At 38.8% G+C, this 24813-nt stretch overlaps 1 protein-coding gene across 3 annotated transcripts; it reads left to right on the forward strand.

Moving 5' to 3' along the window:
- Nucleotides 1–2159: 2159 nt before the first annotated feature.
- znf644b (zinc finger protein 644b) lies at nt 2160–24813 on the forward strand. 3 transcript variants are annotated; one of them, XM_058779624.1, is made up of 7 exons: nt 5312–6877; nt 10135–10181; nt 14704–17454; nt 17613–18155; nt 21147–21260; nt 21355–21460; nt 21533–24812. In XM_058779624.1, exons 3-7 carry the CDS (start codon nt 14721–14723, stop codon nt 21744–21746), a joined length of 3711 nt encoding a protein of 1236 aa, XP_058635607.1. In that variant the 5' UTR covers nt 5312–6877; nt 10135–10181; nt 14704–14720; the 3' UTR covers nt 21747–24812. The 3 variants fall into 3 exon arrangements, with proteins under 3 accessions (XP_058635606.1, XP_058635605.1, XP_058635607.1); XM_058779623.1 differs by lacking the exon at nt 5312–6877 and adding an exon at nt 2160–4514 and having other exon boundaries at nt 21355–24813; XM_058779622.1 differs by having other exon boundaries at nt 5310–6877; nt 21355–24813.

Genomic DNA, 24813 nt, shown 5'->3' on the forward strand with positions numbered 1-24813 from the left:
ATAGTTAAACTCTATTCCCACGAGAAGGGTGAGATATTGAGATCAGTATAACACTTGTTAGATAGACACTGACATGTAGTCACAGCACTCATGTACATTTACAAAATCTCCATAATAGTTTCAGATTTGTCAAGCATACCCTTTGGATTTGTTTGGTTATTTGTTCGTTTTATTTAATTAATTTTGTAATTATTTATTTATCTAAAGGTAGTGGCAGTTACTGTAATAAATCATGCTAGATGCATAAATGATGTGCTTTTCTCACAACTACTGTAGCTTCACTGTTCTTAGCCGTTTTTGCACAGCAACTGGTGTTGCTACTAAGATTAATACGTGTACTAATTTTTATCACATAATTACAAGCACTGCAATTAAACTGTCATTCAGGGACTACTGAAAACAAACTAAGAAGTTTATTTAAAAGTGCAAAGTATTAAATGTGCAAATAAAGCTTTGTAAAAATTAGCATTTTTATAACACTACATTGTAAGTTTGACCCATTGGTTAATATACATTGCACACTTGCAGTCTTCACACCATTTGAACACTTGGGCCAAATGCAGGAAATACGACTTTTAAGTAGCCTAGACAAGTGGTCAATGCAAAGACCGCAAGTGTGTGTATTGGGACAGGCCCTAGGCCTATATCTCAAGTCCACTCAAACTACTTCTGGTCACTGCTATAGCATAATAAAATAAGTTCTTGGCGTGGCATTATAGCCTACATTAAGTCTGATGAATATATTTAATGTCGTGTGATTATATAACAGGTATGTAACATTAAAGAATGTGTTTGTTATGAGTTGTCAGCTTTTGTCAGCTGTTTACGGAGTCGCACTGATTTTATTTGCGGCAGCGACCTCTAGTGGTCATATAGCATTTAAATTTCTGTTCAGCCCACATTCACAACTGTCATTTCGAAGACAATTTCTAGCCATGTTTTGTGCTTTTGGCAGTGCAGCCGCTTGCCTGTTGAAAGAGAGAGAGTGTGTTCATCATGCCAGAGTCTGCATTCCAGTCATTTGCCGTATGCTCTCTGAATATGTGCACATTTGCAGCTGGTTGTACAGGAAGTTGCTTGGCTGGACAGTACCGTTTACGATGCCAGTGGAAGGAGACAGGGGGCGAATTACTGAAATACAAACTGCCATTCTTCTGCACAGTGAGATTCACCGCTAAAGAATCTCTGTAGGCTTCAGACATGTCTGTATCAAGTGAAATACACCATCATTGTAGCTTTAATATGCTACCTCTTGGGAAGGTTATCAGAAAGGACAAGATCAGTTTTCATACTTTCTGATGACCTATACAGATATCGTTGTAGTTGTATCCAGCTTTAAATTTAAGAACAAAGCTGCCTTTTACTTGAGAAAAATAGACCTAAATGCATGTCTGATTGAGTTGTCGAATTTAAAACCTTGCTCCTCCAGGACAAGAATAATACAGCATGCTACTTATTTACTTGCAATTATGCCCTTTTAATTAGGTTCAATTTGTTATAATTAACTACTAGTTAACGGACAATGAAAAAGTTCTAAATAACATCTTCATCTTAGATAATGTTAATTTTAGCATTTATTAATACATTATGAAAATTAAAAATTGTGTCTGTTAATATTATTTAATGGACCTTAGCTAACATAAACTAACAATAAAGAGTTAACGTTAACATAGTGTTAGTTAATGTTAGTTGTTGTATTAACTAAAATGAACAAATGGGACCCTGTTGTAAAGGGTTATCTATTATCTTTATTGATCATGACATTTTGCAAGAAAAGTGTTGTAGAGGAGACCGGGGCAATCTATTGCAAAAGTTTTATACATTAGGAAATTGTTTTGTGAAACTAAACTAAAATTCCAATATCATTATTTTTGTTGTTGGGTAAAAAAAGAGATGACAATAAAACCAAGATAGGGGTTTTGCAGGTTTTTATCTTAATTATTATTGTTGTTTATTTTTATTTTCATATAAATCTATGTGAAAACCCTGTGATGTCAGTGGTGAGTATTTTAGGAATCTGTCCAAATAGTGTGACAACATGGTCAGTGTATGTTCACTGAACTATATATTTTTTCCTGGGTAATAAATGTGGAAATGTTCAATAGCAAAAATCAGAAAAAACAAAAAAACAATAAGGTTAAAAAAATAGCCTCTCCCACTGAAATAATGTTTGTTTATTTATTTATTTATTTTTATTTCACACTTTGCCAATTAAACTGAAAAGCTAAAATTGGATGATATTGTATGAAGAGAGCTGGGTTAGAAAAAAATGGTAAAACATATAAAAAAGAGGGTGAAATAAAAAGAGCATCTTGATACATCATCATAGATTCCTAAGGCAGTGTTGATTCAACTCTGATTCCCCGATGTAGTTATCCAGATCTCAGAGCAAATAACACACATCTGCACAGATATACGATACATAGACACTTGCTTTAATTATGTTTCTCTTTGAAAGAAAAAATCACTGTTGTTTCTCAACAGTGCTGCCTCTAATTGTCAAAGAATGGAGATGAACAGACAGCACAAATCTCCAGATTTCTGCTTAAAACACAGCGATCTACCAAAGGACTCAATTTATTTGACGGGGCCCCAAAACAAACATTCCAGCCAGAGGTCTTTTTTTTTTTTTGACAGTGTTCCTGTAGCCTTGGCACAAACCCACCACTTTCTTTTATTCTTTTGTAATAATACATTAAGTGGAAAACAGCAGTGGGTCATTGACAATTCTCTTTCTAGACTGATCTGTGGAGGCGCAATACGGCTTATTGCAGTAATGAGCATGAACATAGGACGTACCAAAAGAATCACAAGATTTTCTTAGTCTTTTGAAAAGAGAAAGAATCGGTGATATGTAAAGCTTTTCTCTTTTTCTTCTTCCTCAGATATTCAGTGGAATGAAAACAAATATTAGAGAAACATTCATTGCTGCTGCCCATATCTCCAGTGTGCAGAACTAATCAGTCTTCGCTTCTTGCCCAAGGTCTCTCCATTTCTGATGAACGTTGTTCTGCACCCCCAACAAAGACAACATCAAAGCCGAAGGCTTGCACTCAAAACAGCTCTGGCTTTGTAATCTATTTCAAATCCAGCATTCTTAAAACTTGTTTACAGAAAGATCAACTACAAAACTTCTTGGGAAGACATCACTACCTCTCTGACATGAATAATTGAACTGGTGTGATAACCTTAAACTCTCTGTTTTGCCATAATTGCTTTGCTAATAACATTCAGAAACACGGCGCAAAGAATATAAACTACAGCTCTGCTAAGTTTACACGCATGCAATACTCAGTTAAAAGAGGTAGACGAAGCCTCTGGCAGGGAAAGTTTTCAGAGTTTCGAAACTCAGAGAACACTTTCAAACTAGGAAGAGAGACAATACAGAGTGGGAAAGTGAATGATTATGAGTGAAATCTAAAAGAATCAAATAAACCTATGACAAAAATGCTGTCAACACTTCCCGCAAAAACAAACTCCAGGAAGGTAAGTGGAGATGAATTCAATACATTTACATATAATGACACTGAAAATGACAGACAGACTGACTAAAAAGAGAAGGAAGAGAAAGCAAATAAGACCATTATTCTTCTTGGCTATTTGTGAGGGAAGATCATGTTTCTATTATCATAAAATGGAATGATTATAAATAATAAATGCTGCAATTTAAATGATACCGTTTGATACACTGCACACAAGACAAAAAAAATTGCCTGTCCTTTTTTTTTAACAGCATTCCTTAAAAACATGAAAGCTATTGCAAAATGTTACATCTACTGAAGTGAATTGTTGCACGGACACACTGGAAAGACTGATGCCCCATTAGGCTATAAATGTATAATTTATTAGAATTCTTTTGAAGAATTTCAATTCATGTTGTCCAAGACCTTGCATGTCCACACACTGAGACGTTCTGCCACCTTGTGGCTTTGTCATCTTCTGCAAAGAGGAGACTTGATCCTGGAATGGAAATGTTTTTGCAGCTCACATCCCCTTATTCTCTTACATTCACTTTTATGTTTCCATAATTTCCATCCCATATATATATATATATATATATATATGATCAGATCTTCGAAAGACATTATGAAACAGCGTGCCCCCGCAAACATTGAACTTCTTCCTTAAGGACAGGTGAGCACAGACGAGTGACCTTGAGTTGATGGGCGAAGCGAGTGAAAGAATGTCTTTCATTAATATGTTTAGGTCTCAGAGCTGCCTGTGGAACAGGACGGATGAAACGCGGTGTGCTGTCTGCTCTGCCCTGCTTTAAAGACAAAGCACCTCTGGTAAAATGATGAACTCTCTAATCCTTTGTATTCATTCTTCTGCCCCCAGATTTAAACGGGTACACCGTCTCTTTTCTGCCTGTTAACAGGCAGCAGTATAATAATGTAGTTTCCTGTGATGTTTCGAAACCATTGCTCCAGGCTCAAGCTTAGTCGGCAGCGTACGGGATCAAGAAGAAATGTGAGCCAGTGAAAATGGATAAAAATGGCCCATTGCACCCCAAGGTAGGGAATGATAACTACTAACGTGAGACACAAACAGCATAATAAATTATTCTCTGCTCTTGTTCCAGCAGACCAAAATCAAACTTTTCAGCGTACGCTTGGCAGGCCATTAAAAGAATTTCTTCATGCTCTGAAAACAGAGGCCTAAAGTTAATTTTGATATTTCATCAGAAATGTAAAATACACTCTTCAGATTAATTTACTTGCCTGGGTTTAATGTTCTTTGCAAGAAAATAAGTTGTTCCAGCATATGATCTAGATATTTTTAAACTGTAAGTGTTGGTTTTAATTTCACAGGTAGCCTTGTATTTTATAAAATATTCATTTGATTTCACTGTTTTATCACATATCTCTCTGAATCCACAGCTCAGTTGTCAAACACATCTGATGCTATGAGATGTCATCTGCTCATTAATCTAAAAAAAGTAAAAGCGATTTCAATCATGTTAAGCTGTACAGGACTGTGAGAGGCTGTGAATGAAAGAGAGGAAGCAGAAATTATTTATATATATACATATATAAAAAAGCCTGACCTATAATAACATGTCCATATATAGAGTATTTCGAGTATAAACGATTAACAGCAATTAAATATTACAAAAAAATAATTTTGATGCACATACTGTAAACTACATTACATTTTACTAGAAATTAGTTTCTTAACTTTAGCTGTGCTTAAAGTTAAAGATTTAACATATATATATATATATATATATATATATATATATATATATTCTTTCAAACAATAAAGGCAAACCCTCCTTTATTACTTTATTACATGTAACTGCTAATAACTGTATATAGTAGTTAAAATATAGCTATGTTTGTAAAATCACTTTAGCATGAAAAATGTGTTGCTGAAACACACCATATTTTTCTTTTACCTTCAATAGTTTCGTTCAACTCTATCAAGCAACAGATGCATTTGCAGCAAAACATCATAGAGTTTTTGAATGTAAGATAAACATACTCTCACATAAATTCATAGCCATTTTTCATTTTGGCGAATTGGTGTGAACTTATGTAATCTCACTCTTTAATACGTTTTCATACAATCTGCTTCTGCCCAACTGAGGGTTATGTTTAGGGGTGGACCTTCATGATCCTTTTGGTTACACTTTATTTTGATAGTCCACTTTAGACATTCTACTAACTATAAGTAACTTTGTAACTATATGTCAACTACATGTCAACTAATTCTCATTCATTTGCAACTACATATCTACTAACTCTCAGAGTAGACTGTTAGGTTAGGTTTAGTAGAATAAGTTGACGTCTACTTGCAAAATTTCTCATAGTATATTGTATGTTGTGGATCCATCAAAATAAAGTGTTAGAAGTTATTAAGCAATAGCAAGTGGCAAGTTATTAGCAAGTTATTAGTAGCAAGTCTACTAATACTCTAATGACTGCTATTCTACATGCAGTTGCAATGTTACTTATACTGTTAGTAGCATGTCTAAAGTGGACTATCAAAATAAAGTGTTACCATTTATTTTGCTTTCCTAATTATGCACACTTTTACTGTTAATTGCATGTTACTATTATGATATTATTATATTATGCATTTAGCATTGTTTCTTGCTATCCATGCCAGAACAGACTAAAAATGAACAGGTCAAATATTAAAAAAAAAAGAAAACAAACAAACAAACAGGATTCTAGTCAGTAACACTGACATGAAAGAATATTTTAAATTTCAGTTAGGCTACACTAGACTAGAGGTTACATTTGAGACTGCTGATTTGCAAAATATTCATTTCCTTTACACATAAGTAAAAACAAAAACAGAGGAAAATGAAAAATTCAGGAATTCAGTGTTGTATGCATATAAACAATATAGTTGTTTGTGTCTGGTAGCCTATTACCAAACAACTTAAAACTGCAAACTAAAAAGTATGGCTACAATTACCAGCAAGAAATTCCATTATTCACCACATCGCTAGGTGTGCAAGTCCACCTTTCCACCATCTTTCCTGGGTTTTTTTCAACACCAGCAGTAACTTCACCCAAGAAGAATTCACCCTCTGTCTGTGGAATAATCCATATCGCGAGCGGGGGATTTACAGTATGTCTCTACTTCACTCCTTTTTTTAAACACCAAAATGCACCATTTCTCCGTGAAAAACAATACGACCTTAACATTTTACTTTGTGTTTGAGAGGATGTAAACGTTTCTTTTGGTCTTAGTTTATGGTGTGATTTGTGAACGCACAGACCGAACGTCCCTGCTGGAGTTTTAGTTCAACCTGCAGAATTTTAGGCAAAATGGCGACATTGTAACGGATGGAGGACGAAAAAAAGGACTGTAATCAAGTACCATGACAAACTTGTCCCATGTTATAGTGTCATTCTCTGGGAAGGTAGGTTTAAAGCTTACAAACGTCTTCCCTTGCCGGATGTGTGTTTAACCGTGTTGTGAGATGAGTGCGCGATGGGTACAGTGGCTTGAGTCCTTGCATGGGCACGAGAGCTTATATTCACGGGCATCAGGTATGTCAGCCGTGCCAGTCACGAATCGCGGAAGCTAACATTTCACCCCTCCGTTGTCATATATTGCTCGGAATAGGATCGTATTTGGGGAAAAGTTGGACGCTCCTCTGCCATCTGAGCGCACTCGCGCGGTTTCTCGTTTCCCCCTGAAAAACACTTTATACACACTTTTACAAGATGGGTGTCAGAATCGATCCAAAGCGGTGTCAGTCACTGGATGAGACGATCCGTTTTTCCGTGTCAGCGGGGAGTTTGTGTCGCGGCCTCTAGTCGCGGGTTTGACACTTGAAGAGCGCAGACGCGTTTAGACGCTCGTCTTGAAGGCGCTCGGCGCGACCTTGATTGGAGGGAATCTGTGCGCAACGCGTTTGCGCACCGCGACAAACAAACATCCCGCCAGCCTATTGCTTTCTCTTGTAAACCACAGTCGATCATTTTGAATGGTGCTTAAAAATAGGCCCAGCATGAAAAATTCTTGCATGCCCCCAGAACTTTTTTAATAGCTGTAAATGAACATTTTATAGCTTTATAAAAAAAATAACATAATATCTGTGTGACTTATGACCATAGATGGACCTTCTAAAACATAATTTTGATAAATCCCGCTTTACCTCCATCGGTCAGTTTATCAGGTGCACAATCTTTGTTTTGCTGCATGGCAACTTACCGAAGTTCTATCTTAATTTACCCTTTGTTCCCCCTGCTCAAGCTCTTTGTCAAGATTCAGTGTTTTCATTCGCTCACTAGTCAATAATTCACAGATTGTCTACCTACACTTTAAATGTCACCTTTGATTATTTATTTATTAAAAGTTATAAATAAACGGAATAAAATAAGTAATATCATGACAAATATCATGCTACTGGAATTCTTTATCAGCACGGCTGTGATTCGGCTGTACGCTTTACACTTTTGCTTGTATTCAGTAGCACAACTGTACATGTGATTTTTATATTATTGATTCAAATTTTATAAAGTCATTAAGTAATTATATCAGGTAACTTTATTCAGACCAAAAAAAATGACAGTTTGTAAATTTGTTCTCCATTAACAAAAAGAGTAGCCTACCAAAAAAGAGCCAAAGCAACAAGCCAACTAAACTAGTGATAGAAACAAGCAATGCAGCGAGGGCAAAAAGACTCCTTGCTGACAACACCACAATCTAAACTCTGCACCTCTCACATAATATGGTCTTGGCAACAGCAAACACTGTGTTGTTATACTGTATGTCACACTTTGAAATCTGGTTGTCCAATCAGAATAGAGGACTGGAACTACCTGTTGTTTATACTGTTATTAAATATCAAGGACAGTTGTCTTATTTGGAAATATAACCCAGGTTGTCACTTTGTTGGTGTTTCTGTGGGCTGTTATTGCAAATGTGTGAGTGCATAATTTTCTTATAGTGTTTATTTTCATATGCTTTAAGTACCCTTATTATGGTTTGGATCATTAGTTCTTTGCAACTCTTTGTTTTTCAATTCTTAATTATCTAAGCATAGTTTTACAATGAAGCTGTTCTTACACACAATTCTGCATAGAATGATCATACAGATATGTTTTGCTTTGTTACCGTAGACACTGGATAAATGGGGGCCAAGAAAACACAAGAATATCTACCTTTTCTATTGGTGTTTACAAATAAAGCCGAGGGCATATGTTTTAGGTTTTATCATTGAGGTGAACCACAATTGCAGTGTTAGTTTCATAGATTTCAACAGATTTCATGGTAATTTAGACTTAACAATCATAGAAGTATCTCCAATAATACCTATTATTTGGATAAGTAAAGGACAACAACTGTTTTACTGCCCACAGTTACTTAAATATTGATTTGGGTTTTATTTTTATTTTATTTATAGAGACTGTGGAGATGTTGAACACAAGAACACAAATTACATGAGCAGTTTATTCCCAAATTATGAAGTGTTGCATGGACAAGAATCATTATTTGGAATTATTTCACTCTAGCAAATGACCAATCAGAAGCAAGAATTTTAGCGAGCTTGTAAGATTATAATGCACACTTCATTTGCCACCTGAAAGAAGTTTTTCAGAGGTCATGACAGAGCATTTGATAATAATCACCTTAATTTAATGTAAACAGCAGTCTTGACATAGATTTAGGGGGAAAAATCCAATTAATTAAGATAATTGAGGAGGGTCAAGATCAGGAACAGGGCTCAGGCACACACAACCTTGCAGCCTACATGTCCGCAAATGTATAACCAAATCCTTTAAAGACAGATTGCATAGCCAGACTCCAGAGCCAATTTCGAACAAATTGATTATGTGTCACTCAGCAAGGTCAAATATTTGCACTGAGGCGCATTTCTAGAATGTGCAGAATGATAAAAATTGGTCCCATCTTCCCTGTTTTTGCTGGGCTCCCAGTTCGCAGTGTTCTAAATGAAGACACAGGGGACTGTTTTAATGGAAGTACACTGGCCTAAATTAGCAAGCCAGCACTACTGCAGCTGGGCCGGAGAGATATTTCAGTAAGCTGTTGATCTAGCCAGAACATTGAGACCTGCATAAATCTATTAGAGGAAGAGGCCAAGAGAGAGAGAGGCCTATTTATCCAGTGCTATGCTCTGACTATTAGCTGCTCATTCCATATCATTTAACCTCCAGCATGACCTCTCATTACAGCCACCAGACTCATCAGTATATTAGAATGTAAAGAGCCCTTTTGCTTAAATGAGACGTTGAGCCTAATGATTAAGCAGCTGTGTTTTGGTGGATAGGATAGTATAGCAATTTATATGTGTTACTGTAGCAAAAATATAGATTTCTATTCATCAAAGAATCCTAAAAAATGTACCATGGTTTCAACAAAAATATTAAGCAGCATAACGGTGATAATTATAAGAAATGTTGTTAGTATGATCATGTGTAGTAATGGCTGCTGAAAATTCAGCTTTGCTATCAAAGGAATGAATTCGATTTTGAAAGTTATTTTAAATTGCAATAATATACTGTATTTTTGATTAAATAACTACCACTACTAATATGTCGTAGCTTGCTATTTATGCCTTCCATGTTGCCACACACGTCCTTTTTAACCTCCTAATGTGACATGTCTAATAATAACAATTCTCTGTCTATCTATGTGTTCATGTTGCAGGTGGGTTTACTGAGAACTACAGAGTGCCAATGCTTTGGAAAAGACTGGTAGGAACCATATATGTATTTAAAAGTCTTTTGCTTTCTGTATTGTAGCAAATCACAATAGTCTTATTAATCATTGCAAATTGTTGGAAATTTCATAAAAAAAAAAAAAAAAAGAGATTAAATGCTGACAGAATTAGGATGGAAACAGCGAATGTAAGATTTGTGTCTTCGCTAATGTTGCTGGAAAGCTGGAGTGACAGCGCTCTGGCTGCCTGTACACAGCACCAGGGGTGTGTGTAATGTTCCAGATATTTGGTGGCATGTCTCAACACCTTGAGCTGAGGCACAGATGTGTGAACTGCTCTGATACTATAGCTGGGTGTGATCACCAGTCAAATTAAATCAGAGCTGTCAGTTACGCTTGTCACAGGCATACTTCCCGTCAGCCTGGAAACCTGGCAACCTTCATCTTCCTCTAGCAGCCCTCCAGAAAAAGGCCAAAAAGGGGAATCTGGGTATAATGTTGTGTGAGCAAAACTGCCAAAATAATTTTGTGTAATTGGACAATGATCCAACAGAATCAAGATGATAGTGCGAAAAATGTTAACCTGTCTGCGTTCTGCATTCAAACGATATCTTTGTCTCTGAAGTTTGTCTTGGGATGTGTGCCAAAATTATTTGACAGTTGCGATTGTCGCCGGTTAGTCTCGTTCCAAGTCGAGAGCTTGCCTCTCTCTTAGCGCAATTCTCACAACTTTGAAACAGATATGGCATGGGTGTCCCGCCAGTCAGTTATCCACACCCCAGATAAGCAAATGAGAACACTTCTTCCTATTAAAGACTTTATGAGGGAAGTTACACACGTAAAATCTCTCAGCTCACCAAAAGCTACAAACAGACTGCAGCAGCCTCCGGCTCCAGATCTCACATTGATGACTTCACCACTAGGGGCCAGGATTTGATCACTAATGCTCTGCGGGGTGCTAAACTTGGTTACGGTTAAAAGATATGAATGCTTCTCTCTGAAGATTCACTAACTGTTATGCCATTCATAGTCTATTTTTAAATAATCGTAGTTGTGTCAGTATGAAATGTTAGTAACAGTTTGACAGTGTTACTTAGCCTTATATGAACAGCAGAAAACTTTGTGGAAATACCTGGAAATAAAATTTGTGTATTGCTTGATTTTTGTAATGCCTGATAGTGCTTGAGTGAAATTACAAACTCGTAAAGTCACTTTTCCAGTTATCGCAGGTTCTCGCATTTTAAAAAAAAGGGACCGCAGAGGAACAGAATCCATCGGAACAGACGTGTTTGTAAGCGCCTACAAGAGATTCCAGAATCAATAGGACCAAGGCCGTAAGAATGTTCTATCGACGCTGAAGGGTGTCTCTTACTGAGCACCAATTAACCAAAATTAAATCCACTGTTTCTATTGATTGAAAGGGTAAAGGCAAAAGTTTGCCTGAGAATTAACTGTCAAGCCCCCCAAACCTTTTTCTTGCGAAATCCTTCAAGGTTGTGGTTCACCAATCTCATTAAATTTTCCAATTATTCCTGGAGTTGGATGTGATATTTTAGAGCTTTGAACAGAGGTTGCAGGGTGATGTGTGATTATAGAGCATTTCTGTCAGGAAGAGATCACTGAATTATATGTGGTATTAAGAGAGATGAGAGTGTGTGAATGGTTTACCTGTGCAGTCATTACATATGCTGATATTCTGCTTATTGATGTGTTCACAAGCAGGTTCTGAAACGCCATTTGTACAACCAGAGTTTGAAAATAGAAAAATGGAAGTCAAAGCATTAATTACATTAATTATTATAATTTCATAATTGTTTAAAGAAAAATATTTAAATATTTTTTTTAAATGAAAAGGAAGAAATCGTTTACTTGTTTCTTTTTTCTTTTTTTAAATGTGTGTATTCTTTGTTTTTACATGTTTATTATATGTAATCTGGTTATAGAAAGTCTGGCCAAATGTTGCCAGAGCCATCTGTTGGTCATCAGTGGTAATGACCAGTGGGAAGTACAAATTCTGTCAGCTCATAGCTTAATGTAAATATAATAATAAGAATAATAATTAGTGACTTAAGTATATTGGATTTAAGTAAATACAGTGCTTGTTTACACTTTTGTAAAACAAGGACTGACTTGTGCAGATTACATCTGTGGCAGAAAATCACATTTAGCTGTTTTGCTGAGACCTGTTTAAGTATTAAAAATGTAAGCATTAAAATCTCGTATTTATTCCAACTTGATGCTGAAAATTTTGAATTTGCAAATAGACCTGCCTTTGGCAGAACTGGCAAATGTTTACATATGTTTTCTGAAATAAATATATTTACGCCATGCTATGTTTGTTTATATAGTAAAAAAATATATTAAAAGATCACCTGATCTGTTGCTTATCAAACGCTTTGGTTTGGTCAGCTGCATTTTGACTTCACGAAGGGCTGCATTTTGCGCACAACTAGACGGTGCCAGCAAGGAAAGTGGCTTCAGCGCCCTGTTATTGATAAGAGCACCTTAATTGGAATAAAGAGGGAGGGTCTCTCCTTCTGTCTTTTGTATACATTTACTGTTGTACTCATTAGCTTCCCATCGTCTCCCAGCTAGCATCTTCTTTACAGCCCGCCGGGAGTCTCTCGGGAGGTTATTTACATCTCTCCATGGGGCCTTTCTCAGGCTACCGAGCACACCCCCAACCTCTGCACGCATGCAGCCTCCTCTTTGATATATTTGGGAGTTGCTCTGATTGAGTGGGGCTCTGGTGTTAATGACCAGTCTGGATGCAGCTCCGCCCCCTCATTCAGCTTTAATAGATGCCATTGACAAGCAGCAGGGACTGATAAAAATGTGATGATTTTTTAATATCCTAAGGGAGCCTGTTCAGGGGGAGATGGACCAGAAAGTGCAAGCTTTGCTTTGTGCGGTTAAGAACGGGTCGTTTTTTTGATTAGCACAGTGTTATTTTAGATTAAGTATCGGTTAAACAGATAGTCAGTTTGAACGTTTGGTCCTAATTTAGATAGGAATCCTCTGCCACTATTTGCCCTTTTCCACTTTCCTCACTTTTATTATGTTGCTCATGTCTTAGCTTGCACGGCACATTACGTTTTAAGAAAAGGTAATAAAAGTTGTTTCATCCCGAAACCTGCGGCGCTTGACATTTCTCCAAATTTAAGCGTATTGATGTCTGCTCGCTTAGACCCGATCCCGTCCTCAGCGTGTAGACAAGCGTTGACATTGACACGCTTTCATCTGATTGGTCACGTGTCTTCAGCAAAGCGGCAGTGACAAAGTTAGTTTTAAATGCAGAGCGTCTGTTCTCCCTCCGAAAGCCCCTCACACCCCAACAGATGGAGAGAATATGGAGCTCGGAAGGTTTACCTAGGAGGTGGTAACAGTGAAGCCACTCATTAACACTGAATTTAACACTTCGTTAGCAACGCGGCTTCCTGTTGAGAGCAGCTAGTGCTGAATGTCAAATCCTCAGAGCATACACTGTGGCCTAGCAGGACAACAGCAAGCCTGGGCCCCTTTAACACACCCTTTAAACACAGTCCTGTTGTCCCACAGGTTTGCTGGTGTTGAGCTGTTGAAAACCATCAAATATAATTAGATCGGCTGATGACACCTGAGGTATATTTCTATGGCTAGTTATGAACGGGAGCGTTTCTACCTGAGTGTGTGTGTGTATGTGTGTGTGTGCAGTGTGCCAATTTGTCAGGTTTGAAGCAACAACAGTCTCGTGCTGGGATGTGCTTTGGCACCATCAGAGAGTGATAAGACAGAATAATATGATCTTATTGGTGGTGTGCTTTGTTCCCATGGAAATTGGTCAATTTTAGCAGGCGGCTGAGAACTTTGGTGGAAGAAACAGGAAGGTTAGATCCCAGAGGTGCATTCACATAATTAAGCTTCCTCACCAGGACTTCCAGGGCTAACGTTGGGGTGTGTTGTGAAAAAAAGCGGTGACAGTGGGTGTTTGAGATGCATATTGTGGCAAAAAAATGATGGCTGTGTTTTTTAGGCCACCATTAGTACGTTTTAGAGAGCCTGATTCTTTGATGCTGCACTTTTTTTCATAGGATCTATTAATTTATTCAGAAATACATTAAAACGCAATTCATACCTACAATGACCTGAACTCTTTTTGATGGGTTTTAATTTATGAATTAAATGTTAATTTGATATATTTTTGATTGCATAAATACAAAAATATCAATGTGAAAGAACTGTACCTACATCATAATGAATTATAATATTTTATATATCAAAACTGTTTAACTGCTTATTACCTTTGAATGCTGAAAGGTATATAAAGTAATGTTCCACCCAACATACAGATAAGTATATCAGAGAGAGGCCCGTCTTCATAAATATTTTTGATATTTGATATTTGTTTAAAAAAAAAAGAAAGAAAAGAAAAGTTTCTTGAAAGTTAAAAAAAATGTATTTGGCATCTATGTGTTTTCTTGTCCTTTTTCAAGGAGATTGTCCACCATGACACTGGCCCTTATAAGTAGTTATATGGAGATGCTGACTTGAAACTGATTGCGTGTCTCTCTTTTGCAGACTGTGTTGTCTCTGTTATGGCGGCAGTAAAAGAAAGTGCAGAGGAAGACAAAGAGGTAGAATCTTCCTCTGATGACACTCAAGAGCTGACAAGCACATCTTCTCCCAACAACAACAATAACAGCTTGGATCCACCAGAGCCCCTGCCCTTGGACAGTCACCAAAACCCTTTAAATGGAGTCCAGCCGAACCCATTTGTCTGTGGTAGCGTCCCTGCTGCCCCCAGCACAATCGACTCATTGCCTTCAGGAGCACTTGTTAATGGAGCTGCTTCACACTGTACCTCAGAGGAGCCCTGCGTCCACAACAAAGACATGTCCCCTCTGCCCGGGACAGACACCAGCCCTGAGGTGTTACCGCCTCCCAGTGAGCTTCAATCAGACACCCGGCAGAAAACAGAAGGGTGCGCCCTAAAAGTGCGGCCCGCACGGGCCTCATCTGAATCAAACAACAGTGACGGTGAGGCCCCCTTAGATGTGCTGGTGGGGGAAGGCTTGGATAACAGGCCAATCAGCCGACTGTTGGCTAGAAAGGGAATCAAAGCAGGGTGCTTATGGGACTTTGATTCGGAGTTGTCAGAGAGCTCCTCTGATGACTGTGATGGTCTGAACTGGGGCCTGCAGGAGAAGTTCATGCGGATACTGTTGAAAAGCAGCGTAGCAGGTGATGGAGTAAGAACAAAGGTAGAGATTGATGGAGCTCCACCTGCCAAGCGAAGACGGAGGATGCGTAAAAATCATGCCATGGAGAGGGCTGACACTGGAGGACAGGTTTATGATGGCTTTGATTACGCATCCCAGAATTCCCTAACCGACGAAGACTCCGATTTTGAGTCGTCCATTAACAAAGAACATGCCTTCAGGAAAGAGCCGGAAAGTTTGAAAGCATATGCCGGCTTGCGCCTGGAGAAATTCTGCGACAAGTCAGCTGCCATGCAGGAGCTAATTTCAAGCGAGAAGGAAGAGAGATGTGATGAAGGCGGCAGCGATGTAGAAACAAACACCTACATGGGTGAAAAATCGGCACAGTTAAAGACAGAGACAAAAACAGGCGAGGAGCTGTCCTTCTTCCCATGTTCAAAGTGCAACGATAATTTCAAGGAGAAGAAGCATTTGCATAGGCATATGATGTATCATTTAGATAGGAATAATAAGGTGAGACAAGAAGACATTCCCCGACCCTTTATATGTAGAGAGTGTGGGCGTTCGTTCCGAGACCTAACCTCTCTGCAAAAGCACATGATAATCCACCAGGTGCGGAGGGAGAGGCTGATGGAAGAGATTAAAGGTTTCAGTAAGATAGATGTCGAGGGAAGAAGAGCTTGTCTTCAGTGTCCCCAGTGCGTCTTTGGAGCGAAATGCCCCAAAACTTTCGTCCATCCTAGCAAAACTAATGAGAAGGAGAAGCCGTCTTATAGCTGTGAGGAATGTGATCACATGACTACGACTGAAATGGAGGCACACGAGTGCACAGCTCACCACAATGCATGTGGCAAGACTGGCGACTTTTTTGTATGTCAAATTTGCACATTTAGAAGTAAGAACATGTATAGTTTCAGAAAGCACGTGGAGCTTATCCACGGGCAAAATTTTGAGAATTATGAACCTCAACCACACAGCAATGTGGATGACCACATAAAAGCTGTGTTGGACCAGCCCAAAAACATGGATTCATCCTTACTTATGCCAAAGATTCAAAGCACAGAGAAGCGGTCTGTTAAGGACAGAGTTCAGCTGCCCTTTAGGCCCAATGGCTCAGCTGACCTTAATGTGAAAAGCAAAGACACACAAAAAGCCTGTGATGGTTTCAGCTCCTCGCTGATCAAATGGAGCCCTGGCAGCCCAGCAAACAAGCTGTCACCATTCTCACTGAGAAGTGACAAGCCAAGCAAATTATCCCCTCTGCCTACAGAGAAAATAGACGTGACAACAGGTCTCCCGTATGTCGAAGAAGACAATCAAGAATATGAAAGCGCTGTCTCCGAAAAGAGGACAAAATATCTTTCCAGCTTTGACGTACATCTTACAACGAAAACAGAGATCGTGAGTAAAGCAGCCTGTCTGAACCCTGGCACTGAGAGCCGTCCCAAAGATCCTTCAACCGGCAGTACTTTAGCACTGCAAACGCTGCGGCACAAAGTACCCTCGAAAAGAAAAATGTCAATCCCGTATCGCAACACCCATGCCGATATTCCTCATGTGCGTCTTCCAAAATGTGAGCCTGAGTCTCCACAATGGGACTCTAGTACACCACAAGAGGGAGATGACTATGAAGGTGCTCAGGATTTCAGCGACTGCACCAAAGAGTCTTCGGATCGGTTTCATAGCAATACCCCTAGTGATTATTTCATCCCTTTCAACAGCAACATTCTGGACTATGCCAATCATACTAATCCAGACAATAGCATAGAGGTGGACAGTGATGATATTTGTACATTTATAGTGAAGGATGAGTGTATTGAGAGTATAATAAGCGAGGATAACCCTGATCATGGTATTTATCAGCAAAGTGACCCTTATGCAGAGTATATTGTCAACCCTTTGCCTTTGGTGGGCAGGAAGTGCTGTCCCTATTGCCCTGCAGTGTTTGAGTCTGGGGTGGGCTTGTCCAACCACGTGAGAGGACACTTACATAGGGTGGGGCTAAGTTATGATGCTCGTCATGTGGTGTCACCTGAGCAAGTGGCATCTCAGGACCGCCAGCCTCGCATACGCAGAAAAATTCCCTCAGTGAATCGCAGAATCAGAAAAGGTGATTATTGTTCACCTTTCCTTGTTCAAGTCATTGTGATTTTAGATAATGCTCTCAAACTAAAATCACACATGCATAACCTATATGTATGTATGTGTACAAACATTTCTACATGTAACTTATTCATTTAAAGTAATTATGTGCTTTCATCATGGCAGATAAGCCAGAGTCTAAAACCGAGCATACCTGTCCGCTGTGCCTGGGCTGGTTTGACACTAAGACCGGCCTCTCCAATCATGTGCGGGGCCACCTGAAGCGGATTGGCAAGCCAATTTCGGGTGCTAGCAAGTCACCTCTCTGCATCCTGACGGAACTTCTTCAGGATGAGACGGAGTACAGGAACATTATGAGGGTGTTTGGTTCCAGACCGCACTTATCTAAACCTTTTGTCTCTCAAAAGTTTGCCAGCAGCGATGGACTGTTTCTTACATCCTCCGGCATTCCCGTGAAGATCCACCATACAACTGGCCCGCCAGATGAATGGACAATGATCAGACCCCCCCAGGTTGACAGAGAGAGAAAGAGGACCGATAAGGTCCAATCTAGCACTTTAGAGGATCTGCTGGGAAATAGGAAAGTGGAGCAGGAAATGGAGGTTGAAGGTCACTCCGAGGAGGCCAGGACTCCTTTGACCATCTCCTCCACTAGTGGCAGTTTACCCAGAACACCATCTGTGAAGCTGGATCCTACCTGGAGTCAAGGTTAGGAACCACACACTCACTCATTCATGTGTTATTTGTTGTTACCCATACTAATTTACAAAGCTTATTTTATGTCAATCTCTGAAATTCAGAACTAAATTTTTAAAACACCAATGGTGCAGCTGTGTTTCTTTCAGTAACAAGGTTCAGTAAAGTACCTTTATTTCAAATTTGAAGACAGTAGTAATCTCATCGAACCTCTTGAAGAATAATTGGCCCTCAAACATTAATGACGAAACATTTCATGTGTAATTATGTGTTTTCTCAGCAACAGCTTCAGTTTGTGTAAGCGTTTTTGATAACAGGTTAATAATAACAGGTTAATAATGACCCCCAGTTATTCAAGTTGAAGTGCAGTGAAAAAATTGTCCTTTTCTCCACTAAAATACATAAACAATGTTTGAGTTTATTAGCTTGGTTTTATATGTCTGTACCAACTAATCAACTTCTGTTGCAGCACTAGAGGGAAAATTTTAAGTGGTTAGTGACTTAAATGTTTGTTTGTTCCTCTGTTGTACAAAGCCATTGTCAAGGCTCAGAAATTCGTAGTTACATTTACGATGAAAATACCTTACTTATATATTTGATTACATATGCCCATTTAGCATTAAGTTTAGTGGCTGAAAAAATATTAGGCTCCTAATTGACCATTAATTTCTATTTTCTCATGCACTGTAAATGGACAAAGAGAGTTTGGAAGTTCCATTGATACTGAGCAATTTTAGTGAAAACAAAAGCCCTCCATGACAAGAAGCTTTTGCCTGTTCACTGACAGCTGAGCGTGTGATCTGTCTTGTTTCGAGTGATGTTGAATCAAAGAATCTGAGAGTGACAGACAGGTGAGGTTTCAGATATCTGGGTCACAATCCAGCGTTGAACATTCTTTATTCCCATAACATAGGGTTTTTATTGTTGTTAGTCTTTTGTTAATAGTTATAGCCCTTGAAGTGCAAATAATAAAGTAGTTTGTTAAGTGCCGTACCATTGATTTGAGATATTTACAGTAAGCATGGGTAGAAATGATCAATACGGTGTAACATGACTGCACGGCCTTGTTTCACAGCTGCTCGTTTTTCCACCTCTACTGCCTTCATTATTTACAGTGCACCTTAAACCCAATTTCAGTCATACACTCCATATTAAATATGTATGACAGATGCCTCATGCTTAAGACAAAGTTCTCTTCCTGTACCCTTGAAGTTGCCAGTTGATGCCATTAAAAGAGAGAGGGAACACAAGATTCAGAGAGTGCATGGTAAAAGTTTGCCACTCATTGAAATATTGTAGCAGGTACAAAAAGAATGAATGTCATCAAAAGTGGCTTTGAAATTCAAATGTAAAACGCATAGCGTTCTTTTATGTACTACTGGAAACACATCAGCTGTATTTGCACATCTTTGTTTCATGTCTACCCAAATAAAACTCCTATTTCATTAATAAAAAACTAATTAATGAAGTTTCACAATCAAATTTATTTCACAGGTTGTCCATTTTACATATACAATGTTAACAAAATTTGATTTGACTGTTCAACCAGACTCGTATAATCAGGTCTGTTTTTTTTATGTTGTGCTGGAACTCTTTGATTGGTGGTGGAGCACTAACAACTATTGCAGGAAGTTCAATGAGGCCAGTTAGAAAAAAAAAGAAGTTTGTGCTTTTCAGAGTAGTCTAGATGAGTACATATGTAAATCATGAATTAATATTTTCTTAATCAAGTAAAACAATAAGAGCTGATCATATCCTTTTGTTGATATTACCCAGAATAACCAAAAGTCTTCAATCTTCAATTATGTTTGTATTAGGACTATTCATTAAAAATGATTTGGTACAATAAATAAAAAAATACTAATGATAATAATGTGATTATATATGATTATACGAACTATTAACACAATTAACAATTCATGCCTCCTGAACTTTATGTAACTTCTATATTAAGGAAAGAAGCACTATCTATATGCAAATCTTTTTTTTTTTTGTGCAAATTCTGCAGTGGCCCAGCTGATACTACAGCACAGAATGAGTAAGAAACCGTCCACACAGGACACATTCATGTTTTCAAAAACATCAAAACAGACATCAAATTGACACCAAAACTGACGTCAAAAAGCAGGTCAAATATGCAAATTAAAGTGGTGTCAAAAACTTGACATTATGCTGATTGGATGTAAATTGAATGTCAAACATATTGGCCGACACATTCATTAAACCGGTTTCAGAGTGTGATTAACTTACTATTTTCATCCAATTACCACTGGAAGAAATTGCCATCCAAACTGAGTTTAAAATGATGTTACAGCATCCTTGTTCAAGTCTTGTCTAATATTTGATGTCAAATTGATATCAAGGTGCCCACTGGGTTATGCAATACACCATGAACACAATAAACAGATTGTACCTAACAATTAATTTTTCTTGACCCTCAAGTCACCTAATATAAAGAGGGACCAAAACGTCTAATCAGTTGGCAGCCCTAGGTTATAATTATTGCATTTGCTTTGTATTTATTACAAACCCTGATTATTAAAGATATTTTTGATCATGAAACATTCCTACCATATATTATTGCCTATATAGTCAAGCTTCATATAACAGCTGTAGATTAGCATTAAATGAACACATTTCATCTAAAAATACAATGAGAGCAGATTAATAGTTTCAGACATTGGCCATAAAAAACAAATAAACAAACCATCAAACTGAGAGCAAATACTGAGAACATACAACTACATGTCCTCAAAAACAGAGTGCACAGCCGATCTTTATGATATGAAAACAGATGGAGTGGGAGGTGATGACACTCAGGGAATCACAGTTTTATTTTCTTCAAGCTGCCGTGTTCCTTTTCTAAACTACACACTCATGTAGCCATATAACATGCTTTCGCTGTCATGAGTGGAGAGCAGCTATAGAAAAAAGCACAGGTCACCGAACTGATATTTAAATGCTCATTAGCTCATTAGTGGTCTTTTTATTTGTGTGATCCAGAAAATAAGAAGATCTGCATCCACTGCAACACGATGTTCCACAGCGCTGTCAGCCTGTCCAATCATCTCCGAGCATATGCGCGACGGAAGAAAATTGCCTTATTAGAAGGAACAAGTAGGATTTCATACTTGCTCTTCCAATCTAATCTAATCTAATCATCCAGCCGCTCAGCTTTTTGTTGATTTTAATTACGTTGTTTGTTTCACAGCATATGATTGTAAACAGAAGAGGCCGAGATCAAGGCCTGGGCCAAAAAGAAAGGCGTTTTCATCTTCACACACCACCTCTGAAGTGATCTACAGAATGACCTGCAGGTACTTTACAGCACTCCTGCACTCTCTCCTACCACTACCAGGAGTTCTCATTTCTGTCTTTCTCTCCTGCAGGTTCTGCGATCTGATCTTCCAGGGTCCTCAGTCAATTCAGGAAGACTGGATCAAGCACTTGCAGAGGCATCTTATGCACACGAGTATCCCCGGCGTGGGTGCAGGTATGGTGGAAGTTTCGGCGCTGTGTAAAGAGCTGTGTTCCCCATCTCCCCCCGAGCGCCTGCTTCTGGATACACACCCTCCTCTCAGTCTGCCTGAGGGGGTCTCCTAAGCCACGTTTACACACCAGCTATGCTCACTGTACACCTGTTCTGCACATGTTCATAAACAAATAAACATATAATACTGTATATACATCTATATATGAAAACAGAATAGAAATATATAATATAAATGAAAGATTTTCTTATATCGCATATTATTCTTTTTTTTTCCTTTGGTTTATTTCCCAGTTTTATTATATCAGTCTTCGGTTATTCGTAAGGGCATGCTATTTGCAACATAGATGTAGAGCTATATTTAGATCTTGGATGTGCACATTATGCAGTCTCTCGCCGCAGACTGCAGTTCTCAGCTGCTGTGACTTGCAAGTCTAAAATCCTGCAACTAGATTTTAGAAACTGTCCAAATCATAGAATACAGAGGTCACTGTTTAGAACATGTCGACTGATCAGCTTCAAAGACAGCTACAAGGATTTATTGCTATTTACTGTAATTTTACGCCGCAATGTTTATTTACACTGACAAAAAATATGTATAACCTATTTTTTAAGAGAGTATATCAACATGATAATATATATACACACACACACACACACACAATTAGTGCTTCATTTATGGTTAAGAATTCTTATATCTACTCTTATGCATCATTTAACACTTTGAGGAAAAAATATCGTATTGCGTATACGAGCATTAGAGCCCAAAACATGTAACTCACAATCTATTACAATATTTTTAATGCCATTATCAAAGAAATGAACTGTGAACTTTATGACTGTATCAATGAATATTTTTCCAAAAGTTTCTAGTTGTTTAGTAATATCATGGGCAATACTGTCATGATGCAATATTGATTAGTTCTATCTATATAATGTCAGAAAAGCTCATTGTTCTATATTATTGTTGTATGTTGCTGAAACCCCCTGCAAATACTGTTTTTGCTCATCATTTTATGGTGCTAAAATCTAAGGTATATCACTCAAAAGTATAATAACACAACTAATTATCGTGTTTTACTTTAGGATACTTAAGGGAATCTTTACCACTCAGTCTTTCGGAGGTAAATGATTTCTTAGCATTTGATTGTAAATAAATCTGTAGGTAAAGACCAAATGGAGGGATAGTCCTCCATGCCCTGGTCAGCCCTTCAAATAGTTACCATGTAACTATATACCATTACTTGGTGATGATAATGTGCAAGCACATACCGATCAATTAAGGTATACAATGTGTTAATGAGCAGAGGAAGCGTTAACATATTGGATTTGTCTCTGTTAAGTCACTAATAGCCAATTAAAATGTAATTGTGATTTAAACCTTTGTATCTTTTTCTGCTGTAATACTTATTTACTTTACACTTCCACCATGTTGACAAAGGCTCTGTCCAACAATGTCGTTATGCAAGTGTCAAAGATCACCATGATATCACCGTCGTCTTTGAGGAACAGCTCTGATAATATCAGAGAAAATGGCTTGACCGGGGTCTGTTTTCAGGTTCATCAGTAAGCGTCTGGACCGGGGGGCGACCTCACAGTTTGTCCCGGGCAGGGCTTAGACTGGCGATCAAAGCTGTACAAACCAATTGTCATCACGTTCCTCCAGAGGGAATTTGGAGTACATTAATGCCCCTGCTTTGGGAAATAATTGTATCTCTCTGTGACTTCATTAGGCTCTCCTGGCCGAATCAAAAGACACTCCACCAAGGCTGGAAGCTGCATGGTGGGCAGACAGTGTCCCAAAGGGCCGAATGAATAAAAAACGAGGGATTATAATGAGATTGAGCTAACCATGACCAGGATTGAGTTTTTCCATTATACCATTGGCAGCTTTAAGAATGAGGTGGACGAGGGGGGAGGCAGGAACATAAAGAAATGTGTAAGATCCACACCAGCCATCTGCCACAGGGCTGTGCTGCTGACAGACCAGAGCACGCTTATCATTAGGCAGTGAATCAAAGAGGCCTGCTCTCTGGAGATTCCTCCATTAAAACAGTATACAAGTGTCATCCCTTCTCGGTGTGCAAGAGAGCACATCTTATCTGAATCAGGAGGCGTAATGACTCGGCTTTGGGAAACCAGAAAGAGGCTTTCTATTAATCACCATATTTTATTTGTTAAATCGAACCTCTAGAACGTATGAGGAAGAGATTGCACATTGTGTTGTTTCATATTAATGGTGTAACCTTAGGTGGTAATTAAAATCGCCCTCTGGCGGATAAGCACGTTCTTAATATTTCATTGGCGTGGTTATGACAAAGGCAGACTAAGAACCGCAGGAAGGATAGAGAGGGGTTATCTCACATTACATTTATCTCCTGATAGTAGTCTCAGGTGCACCTGACACAAACACCAGGAGATACCATTCGTTGATTGATTGATTGATTGATGGGCACTTTCTCCTCTTTCTTAGTGTTTTTCTCGTCTCCAAAGACTGCCACTTGTCTTGACTTTTTTCCCTCCTATGAAGTGGCAGGAGCGACCTGGAGATCGGGACCGGTGACCGAGCCCTCAACGCTGTCGACCATGCCCTTGCTTTTGCTTTCGGTCATTCCTAAAGTGTTAGAGCCTTCACTTCCTCTGTGAAAAAAGACAGGAAAAGAGAGAGAGGAAAGAGAGAGTGTGAGAACAAAAAAAAAATCAATAGGTTTCCATTATCTGGTTGGGCAGTGTCACTGGCCTGTCAATGATCCCGCTACAGTCCCGGCACAAGGGTGAGACGAGCCCCCAGTCAATCGCCACTGACAAGAGGAAAACATGCTGACAGCAACCAGGAACAAGTCAGAACACAGATTTGCACTTCAAGCGCTCGTCCGAGGGGGCGGTGTGAGGGGCCACCAAACGGCGAGGGGCCAGGCTCGGGCTGAGAGGGGGGCACGGTACAGCGGGCTCTGGCCGGGTTTTCACCCCCTTGTCTGAATGTCTCACTCCCCCTCACAAACGCTTTTATCCTCACATCAATTATTTACCTCTGGATACACCAAAGGAAACCCAGGTGCACTGATTGTGGCCAAGAGAAATTCATCACCTTCGTGGTCGCCACAAGCTTGCGTTCTCTGTTCTGTTCCTTCTCTTTCTCCCCCCATTGCTACCCATCTCCAACACCCTGTCCCACAAAAT

The sequence above is a fragment of the Onychostoma macrolepis genome, chromosome 06, assembly GCF_012432095.1.
Source record: "Onychostoma macrolepis isolate SWU-2019 chromosome 06, ASM1243209v1, whole genome shotgun sequence".
Taxonomy (NCBI): Eukaryota; Metazoa; Chordata; class Actinopteri; order Cypriniformes; family Cyprinidae; genus Onychostoma; species Onychostoma macrolepis.

Excerpts from the sequence above, each read along its gene's own strand:
- znf644b (XM_058779623.1), top strand. The coding sequence starts at position 14,721 with ATGGCGGCAGTAAAAGAAAGTGCAGAGGAAGACAAAGAGGTAGAATCT. Across the intron at positions 17,455-17,612 it reads GAATCGCAGAATCAGAAAAG|ATAAGCCAGAGTCTAAAACC; the intron begins GTGATTATTGTT and ends TCATCATGGCAG. Across the intron at positions 21,261-21,354 it reads TGCCTTATTAGAAGGAACAA|CATATGATTGTAAACAGAAG; the intron begins GTAGGATTTCAT and ends TTTGTTTCACAG.